This window comes from Mustela lutreola, chromosome 8 (assembly GCF_030435805.1).
Source record: "Mustela lutreola isolate mMusLut2 chromosome 8, mMusLut2.pri, whole genome shotgun sequence".
Lineage (NCBI taxonomy): Eukaryota > Metazoa > Chordata > Mammalia > Carnivora > Mustelidae > Mustela > Mustela lutreola.
The window spans coordinates 49294671-49322116 of record NC_081297.1 but is presented as its reverse complement, the minus strand read 5'-3'; the positions used below and the strand labels follow the sequence as shown (position 1 = coordinate 49322116).

General features: G+C 39.9%; 1 protein-coding gene across 1 annotated transcript; it reads right to left on the bottom strand.

Moving 5' to 3' along the window:
- Positions 1-927: 927 nt before the first annotated feature.
- LOC131839707 (casein kinase II subunit alpha'-like) lies at positions 928-22868 on the bottom strand. Its single transcript, XM_059187462.1, is given in 6 exon segments — positions 928-2109; positions 2112-2141; positions 2144-2175; positions 2274-2616; positions 20825-20895; positions 22819-22868. Coding segments are annotated over 6 exon segments (1443 nt in total). The 3' UTR covers positions 928-1192.
- Positions 22869-27446: the final 4578 nt, after the last annotated feature.

The following is a 27446-nucleotide window of genomic DNA, read 5'->3' as shown; positions in this document are numbered from 1 at the left end:
TCACTAGGGAACAGGCTGGACCTGCACACACGACCCCAATCCCTGCCCGTGAGAAGGACAGCTCTGCCATCACGTTCACATATGACCTCTTGGAGCTTCCAAATGCAGCTTACCCTGACTATAGAGGGAAATTGCTTTTCATGGGGATAAAAAGGCAAAAAGGGTAGGGGCTGGAGGAAGAGTACATTTTTGTCACTCAATAGGTCTTTTCCTAAATACATTCTAATAGGATGTTTCCCTTATTCCCCAACCTGCCTGAAGACCGACTTTCCAGCTTTCATTATGGTTATGACCAGAAAGTCTCTATTTTAGAGAGGTGCATGAAAACAGGTGCACACATAGGGATGGATGTGCTGGGAAATGGTGACGTTTTCCTTATAAGTCTGCAAAAAATAAAAAAAGGCTACATGGAAAAAATAGCAACAAGGTTTTATGACCAGGCAAATCAACAAAGGTTACAGTGAGCTCCAAGTTATGCACTTCGCATCACACTTCTAGTGAGACAGAGGGACTTGTTCACGGTGTCACAAGGTTTTAAGTGATGCCTGCTGACGGCAAAGGGGCCTCTTGTGAGCGCCTGCAGTTTGCTCCCAAATGAATACACTTAGAAGAAAACTGCAGGGGTGAGGCCCATTTCCCAGAGAGCTCATGTCATAAAAAAATACATAAAACATGAATTTGTAAAAGAGCTTAAAAAATACTGTCACTGTTTTAATATCTTTTTTTCATAAATGAGGCTGGTGTGTCAGTATAGACTGCTGACGTTTTGCTAAATCTTGAGCCTGAATCTCACACCAAAGGAAACCCAGACCATAGTGGAATAGACAGGAAGTCAGATATTCAGAGCTTGTTGACTGAACGGGTTAATTCAACAGTAGGCTCCTGTTAAATAAAGGTAAATGAACAACAACAACTCCAGGTCTCTCCTCTCCCATGCATTCCAAAGGGAGTGCTCCCTCAGATCCTGAACTCTGGGCATCCTCCTGCCGCCACAACGGCAGCACCCTGTAGACTAGTACTGGGGGATTTCTTTCTTTTTGACAGACAGTTAGGTCTTTACTCTTCTTTGCATTTAGAAGGAATGACTAGAATTTCATTTTATCACATTGTAGTTTTCCTTCAAGATTTGGGTTTGGTTGGTCGGTTTTATTGGCGAGCATCAATGCCGCATGACCCATCGCCTTCCAAGTCTTCACCGGGCTGCCGTGAGGCCCCTGGAAAGCACAGTGTTGCCTGCAGAAGGCTGGGGCTGCTCCTTCAGCAGGGTATAGAAGTCCGGGTGCTCCATGGCCTCTTTGGCAGTCAGTGTCTGTTGATGGTCGTATCGCAGAAATTTGTCCAGAAGATCTAGAGCCTCGGGGCTGACGAGGTATCTGTTCTCACTATGGATAAAGTTTTCCCAGCATTTCCGTGAATGTTGTCCCAGGATTTCGTTGAAGTGCGGATCTAGGTCTATGTGATATTTCTTCAGATACCCATACGGCTCATCTGTACCCAGAACCTTGGCAATGCGAACAAGCTGGTCATAGTTGTGCTGTCCGTGACAGAAGGGCTCCTTTCGAAAGATCATTGCTAACACATAGCCCAAACTCCACATGTCCAAGCTGTAATCATACATCTGATCGTCCACAAGAAGCTCCGGGCCCTTGAAATATCTCGAGGCTACACGGACATTGTACTCTTGAGCAGGATGGTGGAACTCTGCCAGACCCCAGGCTATCAGTCGCAGCTTTTTCGGCTGGTGATCTCTCACGACCTTGTGAGGTTTCACATTCCTGTGCGTGATTCCCTTGCCGTGGCAGGAATCCAGGGCCTTAAATAGCTCATACATATAAAACCCGATATCAAAGTCTGTCAGGACCTGGTCAAGTTGCTTAAGATCTGTAGTACTGATATATTCAAATACCAAAGCTGGGGTCTTTGACACAGGGTCCTTCACAGTGTCGATCAGCTTAGTGATATTTGTTCCACCACGGAGGTTCTCCAGAATCTTAACCTCTCGTTTTATCTTCTTTTTCTTCATTGGCTTGAGAATATTTACAACCTCTCTCTCGTTGGTGGTGCTGATGGCCTCAAATAGTTCACTATACTTTCCTCGACCAAGTTTCCAACCAGTTGGTAATCATCTTGATCACCCCAAGGACGTGAGCCTCATAGTTCCAGTACTTGGGGCTCCTCAGGAACGTTCACCTGCGAGTAGACAGGGCGGCAGGACCGGGGGAAAGGGAGTGGGGGGGGCGCTGCAGGGCGCCGAGAGTGGCTGCGCCGCAAGCCCGGAGCTGCGCGGAGAGGGGGCGGGCAGAGGAGGCGGCAGGCCGCGGGCGCGGGAGGAGGAGGAGCGCGGCGGCAGGCAGTCACGCCAGGCTGGGCCCGCGTGGGCGGGCGGACTGGGGGCGCCGGGGGCGCCGGCAGAGCTGGCCGGGCCGGGGAGCGGCGGGCGGGGTGGCTGGGCAGGCGGCGCTGGCGCTCCGTCCGGGCCTCCGCTCAGCTTGCAGCTCGGAAGCTGCGGCTGCGGCGGCGGCACCAGCAGGGGAGGCACCAGCAGCGGCGGCCGCCAGCCGGGACAGGGGCAGCGGTGGCGACCGCCAAAAATATAATTATTAAATGCTATGTTGCCTACAAAAGAATAATCGATGGAAAATAAAAATACTCTAGAAAAAATTAGTGAGCAAAACCTACCTACGCATCTCAACACATACACCAAGATAAACCCTATTCGTAAAAGTGTTTACTCTTTTTTTTTTTTTTTTTAAAGATTTTTGTTTATTCATTTGACAGACAGAGATCACAAGTAGGCGGAGAGGCAGGCAGAGAGAGAGAGTGTGGAAGCAGGCTTCCTGCTGAGCAGAGAGCCCCATGTGGGGCTGGATGTGGGGTTCTGTGGGGCTTGACCCCAGGACCCTGGGATCATGACCTGAGCCGAAGGCAGAGGCTTTAACCCACTGAGCCACCCAGGCGCCCGTGTTTACTCTTTTTAACAAAAGCATTAAACCATTAAATATTTCAGAGGAAAACATATATGAGTGGTATTACTGATGAGTGACAGATTTTTCAAACAACAGAAGTTATAAAAGAAAGTATCAATACATTTGGCCATATAAAATCTGTGACCAAATAAACGTAATGTAAGTGAAAATATAGGAAAAAAGGATTAGCATGAATGATAAACATTCTTTGTTCATAATAAAGGAACTAAAAATTTTTGTAAATGATCACAGGATATAACCAGTTCATAAATTAACCATGAGTACCAGCCTTCTACTCTTATCTGATCCGGACAGTAGGTTCAACTTCATCATCTTACCTCAAGACATTTGCCCTTTAGTTCTGTCATAATTTAGTCCACTGGAATCTTGATATACTCACTACCTTACAGATCATCATACTTACCTGTTATATGGATTACTTCATGCAAATATTATTAGGTACCTAGGAAACAGTCTGAAAATCCTTGTGAAAAAAATCTTCCCCATTGTTACAATTTATGTAAATCTTTTCAAAAAACAAATTAGCATTATTCATTTAAAGAAATACTTCCCCCAAATTAAGCATAAATTCAAGACACCGCTTTTGTATCACATGTGATTGATAAGACATGTTAACAATATAATCAGTTCTAAGAGACCAAAAGTTCTGGTGGATAAAACTAAATTGGGGACTTGGGATAGGCACATAGTAATATCTCATTTTTGGAAATGGTGTATTTTTATAAAGCCTAACATTCTTTTTCCTTTATTTATTCCTCTAATAATTCTTCACATTTTATATAAGAAGATGTGAAGATCTTTTATAACACCAAGCATCATTAAACTTAAGCATCTTTTAAAGATTTTTTTTTTTTTTTTATCAGAGGGAGAGAGGGGGAGAGAGCGAGCACAGGCAGACAGAATGGCAGGCAGAGGCAGAGGGAGAAGCAGGCTCCCTGCTGAGCAAGGAGCCCGATGTGGGACTCGATCCCAGGACACTAGGATCATGACCTGAGCCAAAGGCAGCTGCTTAACCAACTGAGCCACCCAGGCGTCCCTAAACTTAAGCATCTTAAAATCTAACAAAAATTTTTTTTAAAAAGTATACAAAAGGCATTAGCTTATGTGGAGAGAGGGTACAGGCAAACACATCTGCCTAATTTCCCAAACAGGAAAAAAAAATCGGTTATATAATAATCAAAGCATATGATATCAGCTGCGTAAATTCTGAAGTCTGTTGTTTTCTGCTATAGTAGCATGAAACATGATTTTTCATCAAAATTTTAAAAAATTGAACCTTTGTCATAGCAGAAGTAGTACTGGCAATTTGCCATTCTAACTAGTGAGGGCTGTGTTTCCACATCCATGAAGATTTTACACGAGGCTTCACATTACTTGAACCACAAATTTCTTATTATCGCTGTCATTTCACATTTTTACAACTGATTATGGCTTTTTAGCTAATTGTGATTATTTCAAAATAATAAAAAACAAGAGTCTCTCTTTTGTTCTTGAAAATACTTTAGCAACCAAGTTCTCCAAATATCTTTCTATTTTGTCTCCTTTCCTTACTTCTGACACCTCTGTCTTTGTCATCACCTAGTTCATAATTTCTAGGAGTTACCTAGACATAACATCTCAGGTTTAAGAATAGCTGGTCTTTAACATACTTTCAGGACTGTGAAGGGTGGCAAAATTTGAGGTGAGAGCCTAAAATCATTTCTGCAGCACAGAAAGGATGAAACATGAAGGATAGGCTCATTAAGTGAAATGTATCCACTTAAACACAGTAAGATGGCAGCTACAGAGAGGCTCACTATACATCTGTTTCCTTGAGAGTTCATATGATGTACACTTTTTAAAAAATATTTTATTTACTCATTTGCCAGAGAGAGCATGAGAGCATGAGAGCACAAGCAGGGGAAGCAGCAGGCAGAGTCCAATGTGGGACTCAGTCCCAGGACCCGGGAATTGTGACCTCAGCCAAAGGCAAATGCTTAACTGAGCCACCCAGGTGTCCCACACATACTTTTTTTTGGAATTTTGACCACATCTGTTTATACCCAGGACCCATTCAGGAGATGCCCATCTATTTACAAAAACATCCTGATTTATCTGATCACTTGGTAAGTTCACAGTGCAATATAAGAGAAACAAGGGATCTGGAAAATGGGAGATTTTTCACTTCTTTGTAACAACAAATAATCTATTTCATTATTTTTAACTCCCCAAAATGACTACATCTGATTACTAATGGTACAATTCAACTGAAAAATCTGTTAGAGGTGTGCAATAAACAAAACTCAGCTTTAATACTTTCTTCCTAAGGGAAAATAAGAACAAGGTCACCCAATTTACAAGGTCCTAACTCATAATTAATGGAACCTGTGGCTTTTACGTGTGCAAGCATGGTAAGTAAAGAATTTGGCAAGGATGTGATTAACTACTAGAGAAAGTATTTTTTTTAATATAGAAGATATTTAATTTCACTCCATATTAATTAAAGAAAATCCCAATTACAGCTCTATGGTAGTACATCTTTTAAAATCTGACATAAAAAGATCAATATTCTAAAGACTGGTTTTGCAGTATGGAGGTTCCTCAAGATGTTAAAAATAACGACCCAATGACCCGGCAATTGCACTACTGGGTATTTACCCCTAAGATACAGATGTAGTGAGAAGAAGGGGCACATGCATTCTAATGTTCATAACAGCAATGTCCACAATAGCCGAACTGTGGAAGGAGCCAAGATGCTCTTCAAGAGATGAACGGATAAAGCAGATGTGGTACAATGGAATATTACTCAGCCATCAGAAAGGATTTGCATCCACATGCATGGAACCGGAGAGGATTATGCTAAGTGAAGGAGAGAAAGACAAAAATCACATGGTTTCACTTATATGTCGAACATAAGGAATAAGATGGAGGGCCAAAGGGAAAGGAATGGAAAACTGAAGGGGGAGAAATCAGGGAGACAAACTGTGAGAGACTATGGGCTCCAGGAACAAACTCCGGGTTTCAGAGAGGAGCAGGGAGGGGGGATGGGGTAACTGGGTGATGGGTATCAGGGAGGGCACATGTCGCGATGAGCACTGTGTGTTATATGCAACTAATGAATCACTGAACACTACATCAAAAACTAATGATGTACTACACATAGCCAACCGAACCTAATAAAAAATAGACTGGTTTTGTAGGCATAAACATTGCATATTCCCTATGAAGGGCAATTTGGAAATATTTGTCTACATGAAACAGAATAGGCTCAGTGTCTAAAATAATAATTATTAATCCTTTCTGCTACATAATGATCTCGGGAAATGGCAGGTCACTCTAGATGTCACCCAAGGGATGAAGTATAATTTCACATTGTAAAAAGGAAATCTTTAAATTTGAGTTTCATTCGCCTGTTCTTCCTCTGCCCCGCTCTCTAAGTCCACCCTCTCTAGTTTTAAAATGATGTCTGGTATCTCCCAGCACTACAAACAAATATATGAAAGATTCATGAAACTCTGTCCCTTTAGGTTGAATTTTAAGAGAATTTCATTAATAATAAATTTATGTTAAGACATTTAATTTAGAATATGAATGGCAGCACCTGGTTGACCAAAAGATAAAACACATCTTATATGAAATCCAAAATACCTTAAAGAATTTCATATGCTAGATATCTTCTTCTTTTTGACAGGTCCTTCTGCATATCAGATATGTTGTAAACCTGGCATACAATCCGACCTTGCATTTTTTAATCTTCTAAAAAAGAAATCAGATGTTCCTCTACAAGAAAGGTATCTCCTGTTTCTGTTCTACTCACTAGGATATTTTTAGGAATGAAAGTCACATAAGGGAGAAGTAGCAAGCTGAGACTGCTTCAGCTAGCCGGAGATCAGCTAGATAGCTTATCTAAAGATTGCAAACACCTGAAAATCCATCGGCAGATCGAAGAGAAGAAGAACAGCAATTCTGGAAACAGAAAAACAACCACTTTCTGAAAGGTAGGACCGGCGGAGAAGTGAATCCAAAGCGACGGGAAGATAGACCCCGGGGGGAGGGGCCGGCTCCCGGCAAGCGGCGGAGCAACCGCGCACAAAATCAGGACTTTTAAAAGTCTGTTCCGCTGAGGGACATCGCTCCAGAGGCTAAACCGGGGCGAAGCCCACGCGGGGTCAGCGTGGCCTCAGGTCCCGCAGGGTCACAGAAGGATCGGGGGTGTCTGAGTGTCGCAGAGCTTGCGGGTATTGGAACGGGAAAGCCGGCTACAGAGACAGAGCCGACAGTAAGCTCGCAGCTCGGTGTTACCTTGAACCGGTCGCAGGCTCGGTGAGCTCGGAGCGCGGCCGGAGGTCAGGCAGACGGGAGTAACTGGGCGCTGTTCTCTGAGGGCGCACTGAGGAGTGGGGCCCTGGGCTCTCGGCTCCTCCGGGCCGGAGACCAGGAGGCCGCCATTTGTATTCCCGTCCTCTGGAACTCTACGGAAAGCGCTCAGGGAACAAAAGCTCCTGAAAGCAAACCCGAGCGGATTACTCACCCCGGCCCCGGGTAAGGGCGGTGTAATTCCGCCTGGGGCAAAGACACTTGAGAATCACTACACCAGGCCCCTCCCCCAGAAGATTAACAAGAAATCCAGCCGAGACCAAGTTCACCTACCAAGGAGTGCGGTTTCAATACCAAGGAGAGCAGCAGAATTCCAGAGGAGGAGAAAGCCAAGCACGGAACTCATGGCTTTTTTCCTGTGATTTTTTTTAGTCTTGCAGTTAATTTAATTTTTTCTTTTTCATTTTTTTTTTTTCTCGCCTTCAGGTAAATTTTTTTTTTTTAACTGTTACCTTTTTCTTTTTTAACGATTTTTTAATAGTTTATCTAATATATATATATATATTTTTACATTTTTCTTAGGTGTTTTCTTTTTTAAAAAAAATTCTTTTCTTTTCTTTTCTTTTTTTTTTTTTTCTTTTTTCTTTCTTCCTTTTTGAACCTCTTTTTATCCCCTTTCTCCCCACTCACGATTTTGGATCTCTTCTAATTTGGCTAAAGCATATTTTCCTGGGGTTGTTGCCACCCTTTTAGTATTTTACTTGCCCCTTCATTTACTCTTATCTGGACAAAATGACAAGACGTAAAAATTCACCACAAAAAAAAGAACAAGAGGCAGTACCGAAGGCTAGGGACCTAATCAATACAGACATCGGTAATATGTCAGATCTAGAGTTCAGAATGACAATTCTCAAGGTTCTAGCCGGGCTCGAAAAAGGCATGGAAGATATTAGAGAAACCCTCTCGAGAGATATAAAAGCCCTTTCTGGAGAAATAAAAGAACTAAAATCTAACCAAGTTGAAATCAAAAAAGCTATTAATGAGGTGCAATCAAAAATGGAGGCTCTCACTGCTAGGATAAATGAGGCAGAAGAAAGAATTAGTGATATAGAAGACCAAATGACAGAGAATAAAGAAGCTGATCAAAAGAGGGACAAACAGCTACTGGACCACGAGGGGAGAATTCGAGAAATAAGTGACACCATAAGACGAAACAACATTAGAATAATTGGGATTCCAGAAGAAGAAGAAAGTGAGAGGGGAGCAGAAGGTATACTGGAGAGAATTATTGGGGAGAATTTCCCCAATATGGCAAAGGGAACGAGCATCAAAATTCAGGAGGTTCAGAGAATGCCCCTCAAAATCAATAAGAATAGGCCCACACCCCGTCACCTAATAGTAAAATTTACAAGTCTCAATGACAAAGAGAAAATCCTGAAAGCAGCCCGGGAAAAGAAGTCTGTAACATACAATGGTAAAAATATTAGATTGGCAGCTGACTTATCCACAGAGACCTGGCAGGCCAGAAAGAGCTGGCATGATATTTTCAGAGCACTAAACGAGAAAAACATGCAGCCCAGAATACTATATCCAGCTAGGCTATCATTGAAAATAGAAGGAGAGATTAAAAGCTTCCAGGACAAACAACAACTGAAAGAATTTGCAAATACCAAACCAGCTCTACAGGAAATATTGAAAGGGGTCCTCTAAGCAAAGAGAGAGCCTACAAGTGGTAGATCAGAAAGGAACAGAGACCATATACAGTAACAGTCACCTTACAGGCAATACAATGGCACTAAATTCATATCTCTCAATAGTTACCCTGAATGTGAATGGGCTAAATGCCCCTGTCAAAAGACACAGGGTATCAGAATGGATAAAAAAACAAAACCCATCTATATGTTGCCTCCAAGAAACACATTTTAAGCCCGAAGACACCTCCAGATTTAAAGTGAGGGGGTGGAAAAGAATTTACCATGCTAATGGACATCAGAAGAAAGCAGGAGTGGCAATCCTTATAGCAGATCAATTAGATTTTAAGCCAAAGACTGTAATAAGAGATGAGGAAGGACACTATATCATACTCAAAGGGTCTGTCCAACAAGAAGATTTAACAATTTTAAATATCTATGCCCCCAACGTGGGAGCAGCCAACTATATAAACCAATTAATAACAAAATCAAAGAAACACATCAACAACAATACAATAATAATAGGGGACTTTAACACTCCCCTCACTGAAATGGACAGGTCATCCAAGCAAAAGATCAGCAAGGAAATAAAGGCCTTAAATGACACATTGGACCAGATGGACATCACAGATATATTCAGAATATTTCATCCCAAAGCAACAGAATACACATTCTTCTCTAGTGCACATGGAACATTCTCCAGAATAGATCACATCCTCGGTCCTAAATCAGGACTCAACCGGTATCAAAAGATTGGGATCATTCCCTGCATATTTTCAGACCACAATGCTCTAAAGCTAGAACTCAACCACAAAAGGAAGTTTGGAAAGAACCCAAATACATGGAGACTAAACAGTATCCTTCTAAAGAATGAATGGGTCAACCGGGAAATTAAAGAAGAATTGAAAAAAATCATGGAAACAAATGATAATGAAAATACAACGGTTCAAAATCTGTGGGACACAACAAAGGCAGTCCTGAGAGGAAAATATATAGCGGTACAAGCCTTTCTCAAGAAACAAGAAAGGTCTCAGGTACACAACCTAACCCTACACCTAAAGGAGCTGGAGAAAGAACAAGAAAGAAACCCTAAGCCCAGCAGGAGAAGAGAAATCATAAAGATGAGAGCAGAAATCAATGAAATAGAAACCAAAAAAACAATAGAACAAATCAACGAAACTAGGAGCTGGTTCTTTGAAAGAATTAATAAAATTGATAAACCCCTGGCCCGACTTATCAAAAAGAAAAGAGAAAGGACCCAAATAAATAAAATCATGAATGAAAGAGGAGAGATCACAACTAACACCAAGGAAATACAAACTATTATAAGAACATACTATGAGCAACTCTACGGCAATAAATTTGACAATCTGGAAGAAATGGATGCATTCCTAGAAACATATAAACTACCACAACTGAACCATGAAGAAATAGAAAGCCTGAACAGACCCATAACCAGTAAGGAGATTGAAACAGTCATTAAAAATCTCCAAACAAACAAAAGCCCAGGGCCAGACGGCTTCCCGGGGGAATTCTACCAAACATTTAAAGAAGAACTAATTCCTATTCTCCTGAAACTGTTCCAAAAAATAGAAATGGAAGGAAAACTTCCAAACTCATTTTATGAGGCCAGCATCACCTTGATCCCAAAACCAGACAAGGATCCCACCAAAAAAGAGAGCTATAGACCGATATCCTTGATGAACACAGATGCGAAAATACTCAACAAAATACTAGCCAATCGGATTCAACAGTACATTAAAAAGATTATTCACCACGACCAAGTGGGATTTATTCCAGGGCTGCAAGGTTGGTTCAACATCCGCAAATCAGTCAATGTGATACAACACATCAATAAAAGTAAGAACAAGAACCATATGATACTCTCAATAGATGCTGAAAAAGCATTTGACAAAGTACAACATCCCTTCCTGATCAAAACTCTTCAAAGTGTAGGGATAGAGGGCACATACCTCAATATCATCAAAGCCATCTATGAAAAACCCACCGCAAATATCATTCTCAATGGAGAAAAACTGAAAGCTTTTCCGCTAAGGTCAGGAACACGGCAGGGATGTCCATTATCACCACTGCTATTCAACATCGTACTAGAGGTCCTAGCCTCAGCAATCAGACAACAAAAGGAAATTAAAGGCATCCAAATCGGCAAAGAAGAAGTCAAATTATCACTCTTCGCAGATGATATGATACTATATGTGGAAAACCCAAAAGACTCCACTCCAAAACTGCTAGAACTTATACAGGAATTCAGTAAAGTGTCAGGATATAAAATCAATGCACAGAAATCAGTTGCATTTCTCTACACCAACAGCAAGACAGAAGAAAGAGATATTAAGGAGTCAATCCCATTTACAATTGCATCCAAAACCATAAGATACCTAGGAATAAACCTAACCAAAGAGACACAGAATCTATACTCGGAAAACTATAAAGTACTCATGAAAGAAATTGAGGAAGACACAAAGAAATGGAAAAATGTTCCATGCTCCTGGATTGGAAGAATAAATATTGTGAAAATGTCTATGCTACCTAAAGCAATCTACACATTTAATGCAATTCCTATCAAAGTACCATCCATCTTTTTCAAAGAAATGGAACAAATAATTCTAAAATTTATATGGAACCAGAAAAGACCTCGAATAGCCAAAGGGATATTGAAAAAGAAAGCCAACGTTGGTGGCATCACAATTCCGGACTTCAAGCTCTATTACAAAGCTGTCATCATCAAGACAGCATGGTACTGGCACAAAAACAGACACATAGATCAATGGAACAGAATAGACAGCCCAGAAATAGACCCTCAACTCTATGGTCAACTAATCTTCGACAAAGCAGGAAAGAATGTCCAATGGAAAAAAGACAGCCTTTTCAATAAATGGTGCTGGGAAAATTGGACAGCCACATGCAGAAAAATGAAATTGGACCATTTCCTTACACCACACACAAAAATAGACTCAAAATGGATGAAGGACCTCAATGTACGAAAGGAATCCATCAAAATCCTTGAGGAGAACACGGGCAGCAACCTCTTCGACCTCTGCCGCAGCAACATCTTCCTAGGAACAACGCAAAAGGCAAGGGAAGCAAGGGAAAAAATGAACTACTGGGATTTCATCAAGATCAAAAGCTTTTGCACAGCAAAGGAAACAGTTAACAAAATCAAAAGACAACTGACAGAATGGGAGAAGATATTTGCAAATGACATATCAGATAAAGGACTAGTGTCCAGAATCTATAAAGAACTTAGCAAACTCAACACCCAAAGAACAAATAATCCAATCAAGAAATGGGCAGAAGACATGAACAGACATTTCTGCAAAGAAGACATCCAGATGGCGAACAGACACATGAAAAAGTGCTCCATATCACTCGGCATCAGGGAAATACAAATCAAAACCACAATGAGATATCACCTCACACCAGTCAGAATGGCTAAAATCAACAAGTCAGGAAATGACAGATGCTGGCGAGGATGCGGAGAAAGGGGAACCCTCCTACACTGTTGGTGGGAATGCAAGCTAGTGCAGCCACTCTGGAAAACAGCATGGAGGTTCCTCAAAATGTTGAAAATAGAACTGCCCTATGACCCAGCAATTGCACTATTGGGTATTTACCCTAAAGATACAAATGTAGTGATCCAAAGGGACACATGCACCCGAATGTTTATAGCAGCAATGTCCACAATAGCCAAACTATGGAAAGAACCTAGATGTCCATCAACAGATGAATGGATCAAGAAGATGTGGTATATATACACAATGGAATACTATGCAGCCATCAAAAGAAATGAAATCTTGCCATTTGCAACAACGTGGATGGAACTAGAGCGTATCATGCTTAGCGAAATAAGTCAAGCAGAGAAAGACAACTATCATATGATCTCCCTGATATGAGGAAGTGGTGATGCAACATGGAGGCTTAAGTGGGTAGAAGAATAAATGAAACAAGATGGGATTGGGAGGGAGACAAACCATAAGTGACTCTTTTTTTTTTTTTTTTTTTTTTTAATTTATTTTTTATTTTCAGTGTAACAGTATTCATTATTTTTGCACCACACCCAGTGCTCCACACAATCCGTGCCCTCTATAATACCCACCACTTGGTTCCCCCAACCTCCCACCCCCCGCCCCTTCAAAACCCTCAGATTGGTTTTCAGAGTCCATAGTCTCTCATGGTTCACCTCCCCTTCCAATTTCCCCCAACTCCCTTCTCCTCTCTATCTCCCCATGTCCTCCATGGTATTTGTTATGCTCCACAAATAAGTGAAACCATATGATAATTGACTCTCTCATCTTAACTTATTTCACTCAGCATAATCTCTTCCAGTCCGGTCCATGTTGCTACAAAAGTTGGGTATTCGTCCTTTCTGATGGAGGCATAATACTCCATAGTGTATATGGACCACATCTTCCTTATCCATTTGTCTGTTAAAAGGCACCTTGGTTCTTTCCACAGTTTAGCGACCGTGGCCATTGCTGTTATAAACATTGGGGTACAGATGGCCCTTCTTTTCACTACATCTGTATCTTTGGGGTAAATACCCAGTAGTGCAATGGCAGGGTCATAGGGAAGTTGTATTTTTAATTTCTTGAGGAATCTCCACACTGTTTTCCAAAGAGGCTGCACCAACTTGCATTCCCACCAACAGTGTAAGAGGGTTCCCCTTTCTCCACGTCCCCTCCAACACATGTTGTTTCCTATCTTGCTAATTTTGGCCATTCTAACCAGTGTAAGGTGATATCTCAATGTGGTTTTAATTTGAATCTCCCAGATGGCTAGTGATGATGAACATTTTTTCATGTGTCTGATAGCCATTTGTATGTCTTCATTGGAGAAGTGTCTGTTCATATCTTCTGCCCATTTTTTTTTTTTTTTTTTTTTTTTACATTTCTTTTTTTTTTTTTTTTTTTTTTTTATTTTTTATAAACATATATTTTTTATATACATATATTTTTATCCCCAGGTCTGTGAATCACCAGGTTTACACACTTCACAGCACTCACCAAATCACATACCCTCCCCAATGTCCATAATCCCACCCCCTTCTCCCCAACCCCCTCCCCCCGGCAACCCTCAGTTTGTTTTGTGAGATTAAGAGTCACTTATGGTTTGTCTCCCTCCCAATCCCATCTTGTTTCATTTATTCTTCTACCCACTTAAGCCTCCATGTTGCATCACCACTTCCTCATATCAGGGAGATCATATGATAGTTGTCTTTCTCTGCTTGACTTATTTCGCTAAGCATGATACGCTCTAGTTCCATCCATGTTGTTGCAAATGGCAAGATTTCATTTCTTTTGATGGCTGCATAGTATTCCATTGTGTATATATACCACATCTTCTTGATCCATTCATCTGTTGATGGACATCTAGGTTCTTTCCATAGTTTGGCTATTGTGGACATTGCTGCTATAAACATTCGGGTGCATGTGTCCCTTTGGATCACTACATTTGTATCTTTAGGGTAAATACCCAATAGTGCAATTGCTGGGTCATAGGGCAGTTCTATTTTCAACATTTTGAGGAACCTCCATGCTGTTTTCCAGAGTGGCTGCACCAGCTTGCATTCCCACCAACAGTGTAGGAGGGTTCCCCTTTCTCCGCATCCTCGCCAGCATCTGTCATTTCCTGACTTGTTGATTTTAGCCATTCTGACTGGTGTGAGGTGATATCTCATTGTGGTTTTGATTTGTATTTCCCTGATGCCAAGTGATATGGAGCACTTTTTCATGTGTCTGTTGGCCATCTGGATGTCTTCTTTGCAGAAATGTCTGTTCATGTCTTCTGCCCATTTCTTGATTGGATTATTTGTTCTTTGGGTGTTGAGTTTGCTAAGTTCTTTATAGATTCTGGACACTAGTCCTTTATCTGATATGTCGTTTGCAAATATCTTCTCCCATTCTGTCAGTTGTCTTTTGATTTTGTTAACTGTTTCCTTTGCTGTGCAAAAGCTTTTGATCTTGATGAAATCCCAGTAGTTCATTTTTTCCCTTGCTTCCCTTGCCTTTTGCGTTGTTCCTAGGAAGATGTTGCTGCGGCAGAGGTCGAAGAGGTTGCTGCCCGTGTTCTCCTCAAGGATTTTGATGGATTCCTTTCGTACATTGAGGTCCTTCATCCATTTTGAGTCTATTTTTGTGTGTGGTGTAAGGAAATGGTCCAATTTCATTTTTCTGCATGTGGCTGTCCAATTTTCCCAGCACCATTTATTGAAAAGGCTGTCTTTTTTCCATTGGACATTCTTTCCTGCTTTGTCGAAGATTAGTTGACCATAGAGTTGAGGGTCTATTTCTGGGCTGTCTATTCTGTTCCATTGATCTATGTGTCTGTTTTTGTGCCAGTACCATGCTGTCTTGATGATGACAGCTTTGTAATAGAGCTTGAAGTCCGGAATTGTGATGCCACCAACGTTGGCTTTCTTTTTCAATATCCCTTTGGCTATTCGAGGTCTTTTCTGGTTCCATATAAATTTTAGAATTATTTGTTCCATTTCTTTGAAAAAGATGGATGGTACTTTGATAGGAATTGCATTAAATGTGTAGATTGCTTTAGGTAGCATAGACATTTTCACAATATTTATTCTTCCAATCCAGGAGCATGGAACATTTTTCCATTTCTTTGTGTCTTCCTCAATTTCTTTCATGAGTACTTTATAGTTTTCTGAGTATAGATTCTGTGTCTCTTTGGTTAGGTTTATTCCTAGGTATCTTATGGTTTTGGATGCAATTGTAAATGGGATTGACTCCTTAATATCTCTTTCTTCTGTCTTGCTGTTGGTGTAGAGAAATGCAACTGATTTCTGTGCATTGATTTTATATCCTGACACTTTACTGAATTCCTGTATAAGTTCTAGCAGTTTTGGAGTGGAGTCTTTTGGGTTTTCCACATATAGTATCATATCATCTGCGAAGAGTGATAATTTGACTTCTTCTTTGCCGATTTGGATGCCTTCAATTTCCTTTTGTTGTCTGATTGCTGAGGCTAGGACCTCTAGTACGATGTTGAATAGCAGTGGTGATAATGGACATCCCTGCCGTGTTCCTGACCTTAGCGGAAAAGCTTTCAGTTTTTCTCCATTGAGAATGATATTTGCGGTGGGTTTTTCATAGATGGCTTTGATGATATTGAGGTATGTGCCCTCTATCCCTACACTTTGAAGAGTTTTGATCAGGAAGGGATGTTGTACTTTGTCAAATGCTTTTTCAGCATCTATTGAGAGTATCATATGGTTCTTGTTCTTACTTTTATTGATGTGTTGTATCACATTGACTGATTTGCGGATGTTGAACCAACCTTGCAGCCCTGGAATAAATCCCACTTGGTCGTGGTGAATAATCTTTTTAATGTACTGTTGAATCCGATTGGCTAGTATTTTGTTGAGTATTTTCGCATCTGTGTTCATCAAGGATATCGGTCTATAGCTCTCTTTTTTGGTGGGATCCTTGTCTGGTTTTGGGATCAAGGTGATGCTGGCCTCATAAAATGAGTTTGGAAGTTTTCCTTCCATTTCTATTTTTTGGAACAGTTTCAGGAGAATAGGAATTAGTTCTTCTTTAAATGTTTGGTAGAATTCCCCCGGGAAGCCGTCTGGCCCTGGGCTTTTGTTTGTTTGGAGATTTTTAATGACTGTTTCAATCTCCTTACTGGTTATGGGTCTGTTCAGGCTTTCTATTTCTTCATGGTTCAGTTGTGGTAGTTTATATGTTTCTAGGAATGCATCCATTTCTTCCAGATTGTCAAATTTATTGCCGTAGAGTTGCTCATAGTATGTTCTTATAATAGTTTGTATTTCCTTGGTGTTAGTTGTGATCTCTCCTCTTTCATTCATGATTTTATTTATTTGGGTCCTTTCTCTTTTCTTTTTGATAAGTCGGGCCAGGGGTTTATCAATTTTATTAATTCTTTCAAAGAACCAGCTCCTAGTTTCGTTGATTTGTTCTATTGTTTTTTTGGTTTCTATTTCATTGATTTCTGCTCTGATCTTTATGATTTCTCTTCTCCTGCTGGGCTTAGGGTTTCTTTCTTGTTCCTTCTCCAGCTCCTTTAGGTGTAGGGTTAGGTTGTGTACCTGAGACCTTTCTTGTTTCTTGAGAAAGGCTTGTACCGCTATATATTTTCCTCTCAGGACTGCCTTTGTTGTGTCCCACAGATTTTGAACCGTTGTATTTTCATTATCATTTGTTTCCATGATTTTTTTCAATTCTTCTTTAATTTCCCGGTTGACCCATTCATTCTTTAGAAGGATACTCTTTAGTCTCCATGTATTTGGGTTCTTTCCAAACTTCCTTTTGTGGTTGAGTTCTAGCTTTAGAGCATTGTGGTCTGAAAATATGCAGGGAATGATCCCAATCTTTTGATACCGGTTGAGTCCTGATTTAGGACCGAGGATGTGATCTATTCTGGAGAATGTACCATGTGCACTAGAGAAGAATGTGTATTCTGTTGCTTTGGGATGAAATATTCTGAATATATCTGTGATGTCCATCTGGTCCAGTGTGTCATTTAAGGCCTTTATTTCCTTGCTGATCTTTTGCTTGGATGACCTGTCCATTTCAGTGAGGGGAATATTAAAGTCCCCTACTATTATTGTATTGTTGTTTATGTGTTTCTTTGATTTTGTTATTAATTGGTTTATATAGTTGGCTGCTCCCACGTTGGGGGCATAGATATTTAAAATTGTTAAATCTTCTTGTTGGACAGACCCTTTGAGTATGATATAGTGTCCTTCCTCATCTCTTATTACAGTCTTTGGCTTAAAATCTAATTGATCTGATATAAGGATTGCCACTCCTGCTTTCTTCTGATGTCCATTAGCATGGTAAATTCTTTTCCACCCCCTCACTTTAAATCTGGAGGTGTCTTCGGGCTTAAAATGTGTTTCTTGGAGGCAACATATAGATGGGTTTTGTTTTTTTATCCATTCTGATACCCTGTGTCTTTTGACAGGGGCATTTAGCCCATTCACATTCAGGGTAACTATTGAGAGATATGAATTTAGTGCCATTGTATTGCCTGTAAGGTGACTGTTACTGTATATGGTCTCTGTTCCTTTCTGATCTACCACTTGTAGGCTCTCTCTTTGCTTAGAGGACCCCTTTCAATATTTCCTGTAGAGCTGGTTTGGTATTTGCAAATTCTTTCAGTTGTTGTTTGTCCTGGAAGCTTTTAATCTCTCCTTCTATTTTCAATGATAGCCTAGCTGGATATAGTATTCTTGGCTGCATGTTTTTCTCGTTTAGTGCTCTGAAAATATCATGCCAGCTCTTTCTGGCCTGCCAGGTCTCTGTGGATAAGTCAGCTGCCAATCTAATATTTTTACCATTGTATGTTACAGACTTCTTTTCCCGGGCTGCTTTCAGGATTTTCTCTTTGTCATTGAGACTTGTAAATTTTACTATTATGTGACGGGGTGTGGGCCTATTCTTATTTATTTTGAGGGGCATTCTCTGAACCTCCTGAATTTTGATGCTTGTTCCCTTTGCCATATTGGGGAAATTCTCCCCAATAATTCTCTCCAGTATACCTTCTGCTCCCCTCTCACTTTCTTCTTCTTCTGGAATCCCAATTATTCTAATGTTGTTTCGTCTTATGGTGTCACTTATTTCTCGAATTCTCCCCTCGTGGTCCAGTAGCTGTTTGTCCCTCTTTTGATCAGCTTCTTTATTCTCTGTCATTTGGTCTTCTATATCACTAATTCTTTCTTCTGCCTCATTTATCCTAGCAGTGAGAGCCTCCATTTTTGATTGCACCTCATTAATAGCTTTTTTGATTTCAACTTGGTTAGATTTTAGTTCTTTTATTTCTCCAGAAAGGGCTTTTATATCTCTCGAGAGGGTTTCTCTAATATCTTCCATGCCTTTTTCGAGCCCGGCTAGAACCTTGAGAATTGTCATTCTGAACTCTAGATCTGACATATTACCGATGTCTGTATTGATTAGGTCCCTAGCCTTCGGTACTGCCTCTTGTTCTTTTTTTTGTGGTGAATTTTTACGTCTTGTCATTTTGTCCAGATAAGAGTAAATGAAGGGGCAAGTAAAATACTAAAAGGGTGGCAACAACCCCAGGAAAATATGCTTTAGCCAAATTAGAAGAGATCCAAAATCGTGAGTGGGGAGAAAGGGGATAAAAAGAGGTTCAAAAAGGAAGAAAGAAAAAAGAAAAAAGAAAAAAAAAAAAAAAGAATTTTTTTTTTAAAAAAGAAAACACCTAAGAAAAATGTAAAAAAAAATATATATATATTAGATAAACTAGTAAAAAATCGTTAAAAAAGAAAAAGGTAACAGTTAAAAAAAAAAAAAATTTTACCCGAAGGCGAGAAAAAAAAAAAAAAAAAGAAAAAGAAAAAATTAAATTAACTGCAAGACTAAAAAAAATCACAGGAAAAAAAGCCATGAGTTCCGTGCTTGGCTTTCTCCTCCTCTGGAATTCTGCTGCTCTCCTTGGTATTGAAACCGCACTCCTTGGTAGGTGAGCTTGGTCTAGGCTGGATTTCTTGTTGATCTTCTGGGGGAGGGGCCTGTTGTAGTGATTTTCAAGTGTCTTTGCCCCAGGCGGAATTACACCGCCCTTACCCGGGGCCGGGGTGAGTAATCCGCTCGGGTTTGCTTTCAGGAGCTTTTGTTCCCTGAGCGCTTTCCGTAGAGTTCCAGAGGACGGGAATACAAATGGCGGCCTCCTGGTCTCCGGCCCGGAGGAGCCGAGAGCCCAGGGCCCCACTCCTCAGTGCGCCCTCAGAGAACAGCGCCCAGTTACTCCCGTCTGCCTGACCTCCGGCCGCGCTCCGAGCTCACCGAGCCTGCGACCGGTTCAAGGTAACACCGAGCTGTGAGCTTACTGTCGGCTCTGTCTCTGTAGCCGGCTTTCCCGTTCCAATACCCGCAGGCTCTGCGACACTCAGACACCCCCGATCCTTCTGTGACCCTGCGGGACCTGAGGCCACGCTGACCCCGCGTGGGCTTCGCTCCGGTTTAGCCTCTGGAGCGATGTCCCTCCGCGGAACAGACTTTTAAAAGTCCTGATTTTGTGCGCGGTTGCTCCGCCGCTTGCCGGGAGCCGGCCCCTCCCCCCGGGGTCTATCTTCCCGTCGCTTTGGATTCACTTCTCCGCCGGTCCTACCTTTCAGAAAGTGGTTGTTTTTCTGTTTCCAGAATTGCTGTTCTTCTTCTCTTCGATCTGCCGATGGATTTTCAGGTGTTTGCAATCTTTAGATAAGCTATCTAGCTGATCTCCGGCTAGCTGAAGCAGTCTCAGCTTGCTACTTCTCCGCCATCTTGACCTGTGGGGCCCCTCGGTGGGGGGCGGCGGCGGCGGCGGTACCCCGGTACTCCGGGCCAGACTCGCGGCCCCGCTTTCAGGTGGCGGTGGCCACACTCCCCCATAAGTGACTCTTAATCTCACAAAACAAACTGAGGGTTGCCGGGGGGAAGGGGTTGGGGAGAAGGGGGTGGGATTATGGACATTGGGGAGGGTATGTGATTTGGTGAGTGCTGTGAAGTGTGTAAACCCGGTGATTCACAGACCTGGGGATAAAAATATATGTATATAAAAAATATATGTTTATAAAAAATAAAAAATTAAAAAAAAAAAAAAAAAAAAAAAGAAAGTCACATAATAGTCTCTACAGCATTATTTAACTTTCTATGGAGAATCTGAACCTTCTATTCCAGTTCACTTCTATTCCTCCTACCTGAGGGTGAGGGAAATGAAAAGAATTAACCTACTGAATGCCTAGCATTGTGTCATTCACAGAAAATGTTATTAGCTGACTACCTATACAGCGCCTCAGTTAGCCCTAGAGATACAAATATGTTCAAGATTGCTCCTAGGACTCACCATCAGTTGGCAAGAGGTTGACACAGAATAAATTCGAGGACAGGTTATTGCTGATGTACACGTGTTGTGCTCTGGAGAAACAGAGAACAGGGGGACATACAGCCTTAACAGAAGGGTTGGAGAGAAAGACTAAGAAATCAAAAGCATCTAAATGATAGGAAAATGGAGAGAAGCTGAAAGACCCAAAGAAATAAAATCAGAGTTTACCAATATTAAAAGGCAAAGAAGTATGCCACAAGATAATTCCTGAATTTTTAACATAATCAAAGAAGTGTTATCAACAGAATGAAGGGGGAAATAAGAGCTATGACCAACTAAAAGCAATCATCAGAAAGGATTTCTTTTGCCTTATTAATAATAATAAATAATTAATAATACTATATAATAAATAAATTATAAATTATAAAAATAGATAGGGGTGCCTGGGTGGCTCAGAGGGTTAAGCCTCTGCCTTTGGCTCAGGTCATGATCTCAGGGTCCTGGGATGGAGCATCAGGCTCTCTGCTCAGCAGTAAGCCTGCTTCCCCCACCCCCCGCCTGCCTTCTTGTGATCTCTCTCTCTCTCTCTGTCAAATAAATAAAATCTTTAAAAGAATAAATAAAAATAAAAATAGATTATTCTACCAAATTCCTGGATTAGCTCTTTCAGTATTAGCAGTATTAATTCTGGTAGCAACTATGGGAAGATAACAGAACAAAATTTCATAGCGATTTTAAGGGGAAAGAATATGAAGCTGTAATATAGTACAATAAAAAATCTTATTAAAAATACCAAAACAGGGGCGCCTGGGTGGCTCAGTGGGTTAAAGCCTCTGCCTTAGGCTCAGGTCATGATCTCAGGGTCCTGGGATCGAGCTCCGCATCGGGCTCTCTGCTGAACGGGGAGCCTGCTTCCTCCTCTCTCTCTCTCTGCCTACTTGTGATCTGTCTGCCAAATAAATTAATAAAATCTTTTTTAAAAAATACCAAAACAATAAAGCTTTGTTTTAAAAGTTAAAAAGTTATATATATCCCATATATAATTGTGACAAAACTATTTCAGGTTTTGAATAATCACATGAATGGAATTATAGCACCAAAAAAAAAAAAATGCTCAAACATCTTCTTTTTTTTTTTTTTAAGTTTATTTATTTTTTTCTCAGTAATCCCCACATCCAATTTGGGGCCCCAACTCACAACCCCAAGATCAGGAACCAGTCAAGCACCCCAAAAATCTTAATATATGTAACCACTATTTTTAAAAAAGATTTTATTTATTTATTTGGCAGACAGAGATCACAAGTAGGCAGAGAGGCAGGCAGAGAGAGGGGGAGGAAGTAGGCTCCCTGCTGAGCAGAAAGCCCCATGCCCGGCTCAATCCCAGGACTATGAGATAATGGCCTGAGCCGGAGGCAGAGGCTTTAACCCACTGAGCCATCCAGGCGCCCCCATAACTGATGTTTTTAACTCACGGGATAAAATCACACAGCAAAATCATCTCCCACTAGTCTCTTAAATATTCAGATATTTTTCTACCAATCCAGATTGAAAAAGCTTACTTTAATATAAAGTCCATAGAGTTGTTTGAACTTGTAAGGCACTAAAACAGAATGTCAGCCCCACAAAATTATAAAAACACCAAATGTCCAGAGTTCATAAGCCAAGCCAGGCTACAGGCTAACTACCTGCAGTAGGGTTAGAAGGCCGGCATGGTCCTTTTCTTCTTTCCTGCCTAATTCCATTCCTCCTCTCAGTTGGCTGTGTATGGCTTGACCTTGCCAGAGTTAAAACTGTTGGGGGTGACTGAGTTCTTACTTGGCTAAGATGCTTTGGAACGGGCTGCATTTGGCAATCATTTTATTGTTTTAGGTTTTTGTTTTAACGTAGGCTACACACCTAATATGGGGCTTAAACTCATAATCCCAAGATGAAGAGTCACATGGTCTACTGACAGAGCCAGCCAGGTGCCCAGCAGTTATTTTCATGCCGACTTCCTCACACAGGCATTTCTGTACCCATGGCTGTTCGCCCCGGCAACTCCCTTGCCTGAGTGAACGCAATCCATTCTGTCGGGCTTTTTTTCTTCTTAACTCTTAAGGAATCCAGAGATCCATTTTGGATTGTCTTCTTCTGAGTCCTCCCTGTACCTCTAAGCAACCCTTTTGTACAGTGTCTAAAATGGATTCCCCCACAAGGGCCCACTCCCTACACTTGACAAACATCTGGTCCTTCAAAAGCACTCGAGCACTTTTTGTCAAACCAAATGCTGAGTGTGCAGAACAGTCTCAACTAACATTAGATTTTCTCCCTTCATTAACCAAAGCACCTTACCAGTCCTTGCAGGTTCCAGATTTCCTGAATATAAGCCAAACATTTATAATTCCAGAACTGCAAGAGATTCATATCAAGCTCTCCAAACTAGGTTTTATGAGACATAGTGCCTTCTCGCCTTCCCACTTTGGCAGCTTTGTAATTAGCTTTCTTTCCCATTAAATGCATTCTCAAATTCATAACAGATTATCAACCCATTATATTACCATTTATATATAACATACCATTTATATATAACTAAAGTCCATGGTCTATATGGGGTGGGGATCCACATTCTTGCCTAAAAGAATGGGGATTCACCTGTGACAGAATGGGGGCAGGAGAAAATTTGCACAGAAATAAAGTCCTTAGTTCAAGTATACCAACTCCCCATTCTTATGTCTATGACTAGGTGTTATTTTTTTCAATCCAAAGATCAAGTCTACATTCCAATATATTTTATTAAAATACTACATACTTACATTAAATAATGTACTCATAACCAGCTGGACTGAAGTAACTCAGTATTTACTTTAAAATGAATATGAATAAACACAAAGAATATCTAAAAATAAAACATGTATCCATTACCAAAAGTAATCAACTTAATAGATAAAGGTTACATGTCAAACTGGCATTCTGGGAGCCTTGAATGGATACTTCTGGAAAGTTTACCAGTCCTCTCTAGGTCTATTCTCATTAAACTGCTTTGGTTGGAGTATGATTCAAAGTTAGAGAGGGAAATTCACTTTCAGTACGATGAGGTGAGGAAACTGACAAATCATCCCCACTTTTAAAAAAAGCAGCTATAAATCTGGATAATATTACTTTAAAGACTCTGAAGACCTACAAAAAATTAAGAAGTGTTTACTCATGAAAATCACTGAAGTTTGGTTAGAGCTTGTGTTGAATCTGTGCTGTGCTCTCATTTCCCATGCCAGAACTTGTCACTTAGAGAAGGGACTTGCTTAACCTGAGGCAGAGTAAGTCAAAGAGGTGGCCTCCACGCTAAGCACACAGAGTTCTCTAGCCTGGGGTTGCAATGCTGTTTGAGGGAAACAAGATGAGAGTAGCAAGGTATTTAACTGTAAACTCTGAGAGGTCAGAGAGCCATCTGGATGTGATAAGCACTCTACATGAACTCTAGATTTACCAGAGGCATGCAGAGTAGAAACTGAAGCTGGCTCAAGCCACCCACATACCTATGGTTGCCAAAGCATGCGCACACACGCAAAGAAGCAAAAAGCTTGTTAGAAAGCAAAAACCAGGCAGCCTTCAAAATGACCCAAATGTTGAATGGACTTATAAGCCCACACAGATCCATCAGCAGAGGAGAAAGCATGAATAATGGGGTCTGCACGCAACATCTGCCCAATCTTTGGCTAAATGTTAAAGGATGCAGGCACAGCGGCAACAGGTAGGAAGCAAGATTTAAAAATTTAAGAAATGAATAGAGACATCAATGGATGCACACTGCAGTAGAGACAGACTTCATAAATTTACAGGAGGCAAGTTACTAAACAAAACAAGACAAGACAACCTCCTAGGGAGGAAATCAGAACCCCTAATTGCTATATTACCTGAAATTCAATAAGATTTTAAAACAAAGAGACCAGAAAAGTGACCCTTACTACAAAAAGCATTAAGGAGAAACTGAGTATTTCCAGATGGTAGATTCAGCAAAGATTTAAAAACAGCTATACAGACATGGTCAAAGACTAATGGAAATAGTGTTGAAAACCATGATGAAAATGACACAACACACGAAGAGTCTCAATAAAAAGATACAAAGTAAATTAAAGAATTGAATGAAACTTACAGCTAAAAAATACAGTACCTGAAATGGAAAATTCAACTGATTTGAGATGACAGAAGAATCAGTGAATTTGAAGAATCAACAGAAATTATTCAATCTCAAGCAGAGAGGGAGAAAAAAAAAAAACAACAAAGAAGAAAATGAACAAAGCCTGAGACCAGATCAACAATAAGTGTACCAACACATATATAAGGAGACCCCCAGAAGGAAGACAGAAAAGGATTAATAAATATATTTGAAGAAGTAATTGCCAAAAATTGCCTAAATTTGATGAAAACCTAATCTGCAGATCCATGAAGCCCAATAAATCCTAACTAGGAAATAAACAAGGACATCCACACTTAAACACATCATCATGGGGTCAAACTGCTAAGACAAGAATAAGCAAACAACAAGAAAATCTTGAAATCTGCAAGAGAAAAAAAACAACCTATCACAAAAGGAGACCAAAATTATGATTAACAGCTGACTTCTTACCAAAAAATAATGGGAGCTAGGAGTCTATGGGATAACATAATCAAAATGAAAAAAAAAAATAATGGAAGCTAGGAGTCTATGGGATAACATAATCTAAATGATTAAAGATAAAAAAAAAAAGGCAACCATGTATTCTATATCCAGCAAAACGATTCTTAAAAAAACAAAGGCAAAAATAAATGACATTCCCAGAGAAAGACTGTGGAAATAAGATTATATAAAGCACTAGTTATGTCACTATATTGCTGAGTTGATGTAACATGCACAGATATAACATATGACACTAGGAGCACAGAAAAGAAAATGAGATATATTGAAACAAAGTTCCTACATTTGACCAGAATTAGAGTAGACTGATAAGATGCATACAGTCATACCTAGATCAATCATTAAGATGTAACTCAAAAAAGGAGGAACATAAGAATCTCTTGAGATATGAGAAAAACAGGAAACAAAAAGCAAAATGGGAGGTGTAGAAACAAGTATATCAAAACTAAATCTGAATTAACTAAACACCACTCAACAGAGATTGTCGATGGGATTAAAAAAAGCAAGATTGATAAAGAACCTGTGTTCAGAATATATGATCTCTTACACCAAATAATAAGACAACCCAAAAGTGACGGTGAGGGTGCTCTTAATGGACATTTCTCCAAAGAAAATATATACACGGCCAATAAAATAGGAGAGGATATCACTAGTAGAGATAAATGTATGTTAATCCATTTACAGCAGAATGACTTTATCAAAAAGACCCTAAGAATATGCTGTAGAAGATATGGAGAATGATGCATTTCATCAGGTCCATAAAAAGGTATACAGAAACTTACTACATGACCCAGCATTTTCAACCCCAGAAGTCTATCTAGGAAAAATAAAAACATGCAAAGACATGTATACACACAGGGAGAAGGAAGGAAGGAGAGAGGGACAGGGAAGGATGAAAGAGGAGAGAAAGGGAAAAGGGAAGTGGCCAATTAAAAAATGGGACAATGAATCTGGACCAAGGGTATATGAGAGTTCCTTGTATTATTCAAGTAACATTTCTGTAAGTTTGAAATTAGATCAAAATTTAAAGCTACAAAAAAAAAAAAAAAGAGGCAAGATACTGTATAGCAAACTCCCTCTATCAACTTCTTCAATGAAGACCATATACAGCTTAAAAGTTATTAGAAAACTGTAGGTAATTTTAATAAAATCACTTCAAGAATATAATCTGGTTGTAAAGCCAATACAATGAGCTCTAAAATAATTCTCTATTCAGTTAAATAAAGTCATCTGTAAATCCTGTAACAACATGTTCATATTAAAAAAATCTGAATGAAAAGCAAACATGACTTTCCATAACCAGGAGGATAATTCAAAGTTCACTTTGAAAGGACTGAGATTTGGGGTTAATCTTTCTTTTAATACCAAGCATAATTATATAGTTATTCAGATTTTGAAGTGAAGAGAAAAACAGGAAACAAAAAGCAAAATGGGAGGTGTGGAAACAAGTATATCAAAACTAAATCTGAATTAACTAAATATTTAATTTAACTTATTATTTTTTAATAATTTATTTAACAAAATATTTGCTGCTCTGAAGTAAATTTCATTTTTTATTTAACAAAATATTTGCTGCTCTGAAGTAAATTTCATTAGTAAATGATGATGTTTAAAAAGAAAAAAGACCATGAAAATGCAAGCTGCATTTCTAAAAGGTTGTAGTCACTTAAATTCTGATTAAATCTGTACATTTACAATCTCTCTTAGATAGACAAAAACAGAACTATTTTATATATGAACAATCTGAAACATAATAAAGTGCATCTTAATGAAGTTTCCAATAACCTATATAGAAATATGTTTCACTTGATCCAAATGGCAGCATTTCTTCATCAAAGATAAATGGTACTATCTAAAAACAAAGATAATCCTTCAATAATTTTACATTGCCAAGTTTTTATTCACATCTAGTAGAGGAATCAACCCTAAAATCATTACTTATTTTCAACTGAATAACTGATTAACATTTATCAAATAAGCTGTTTCCAATCC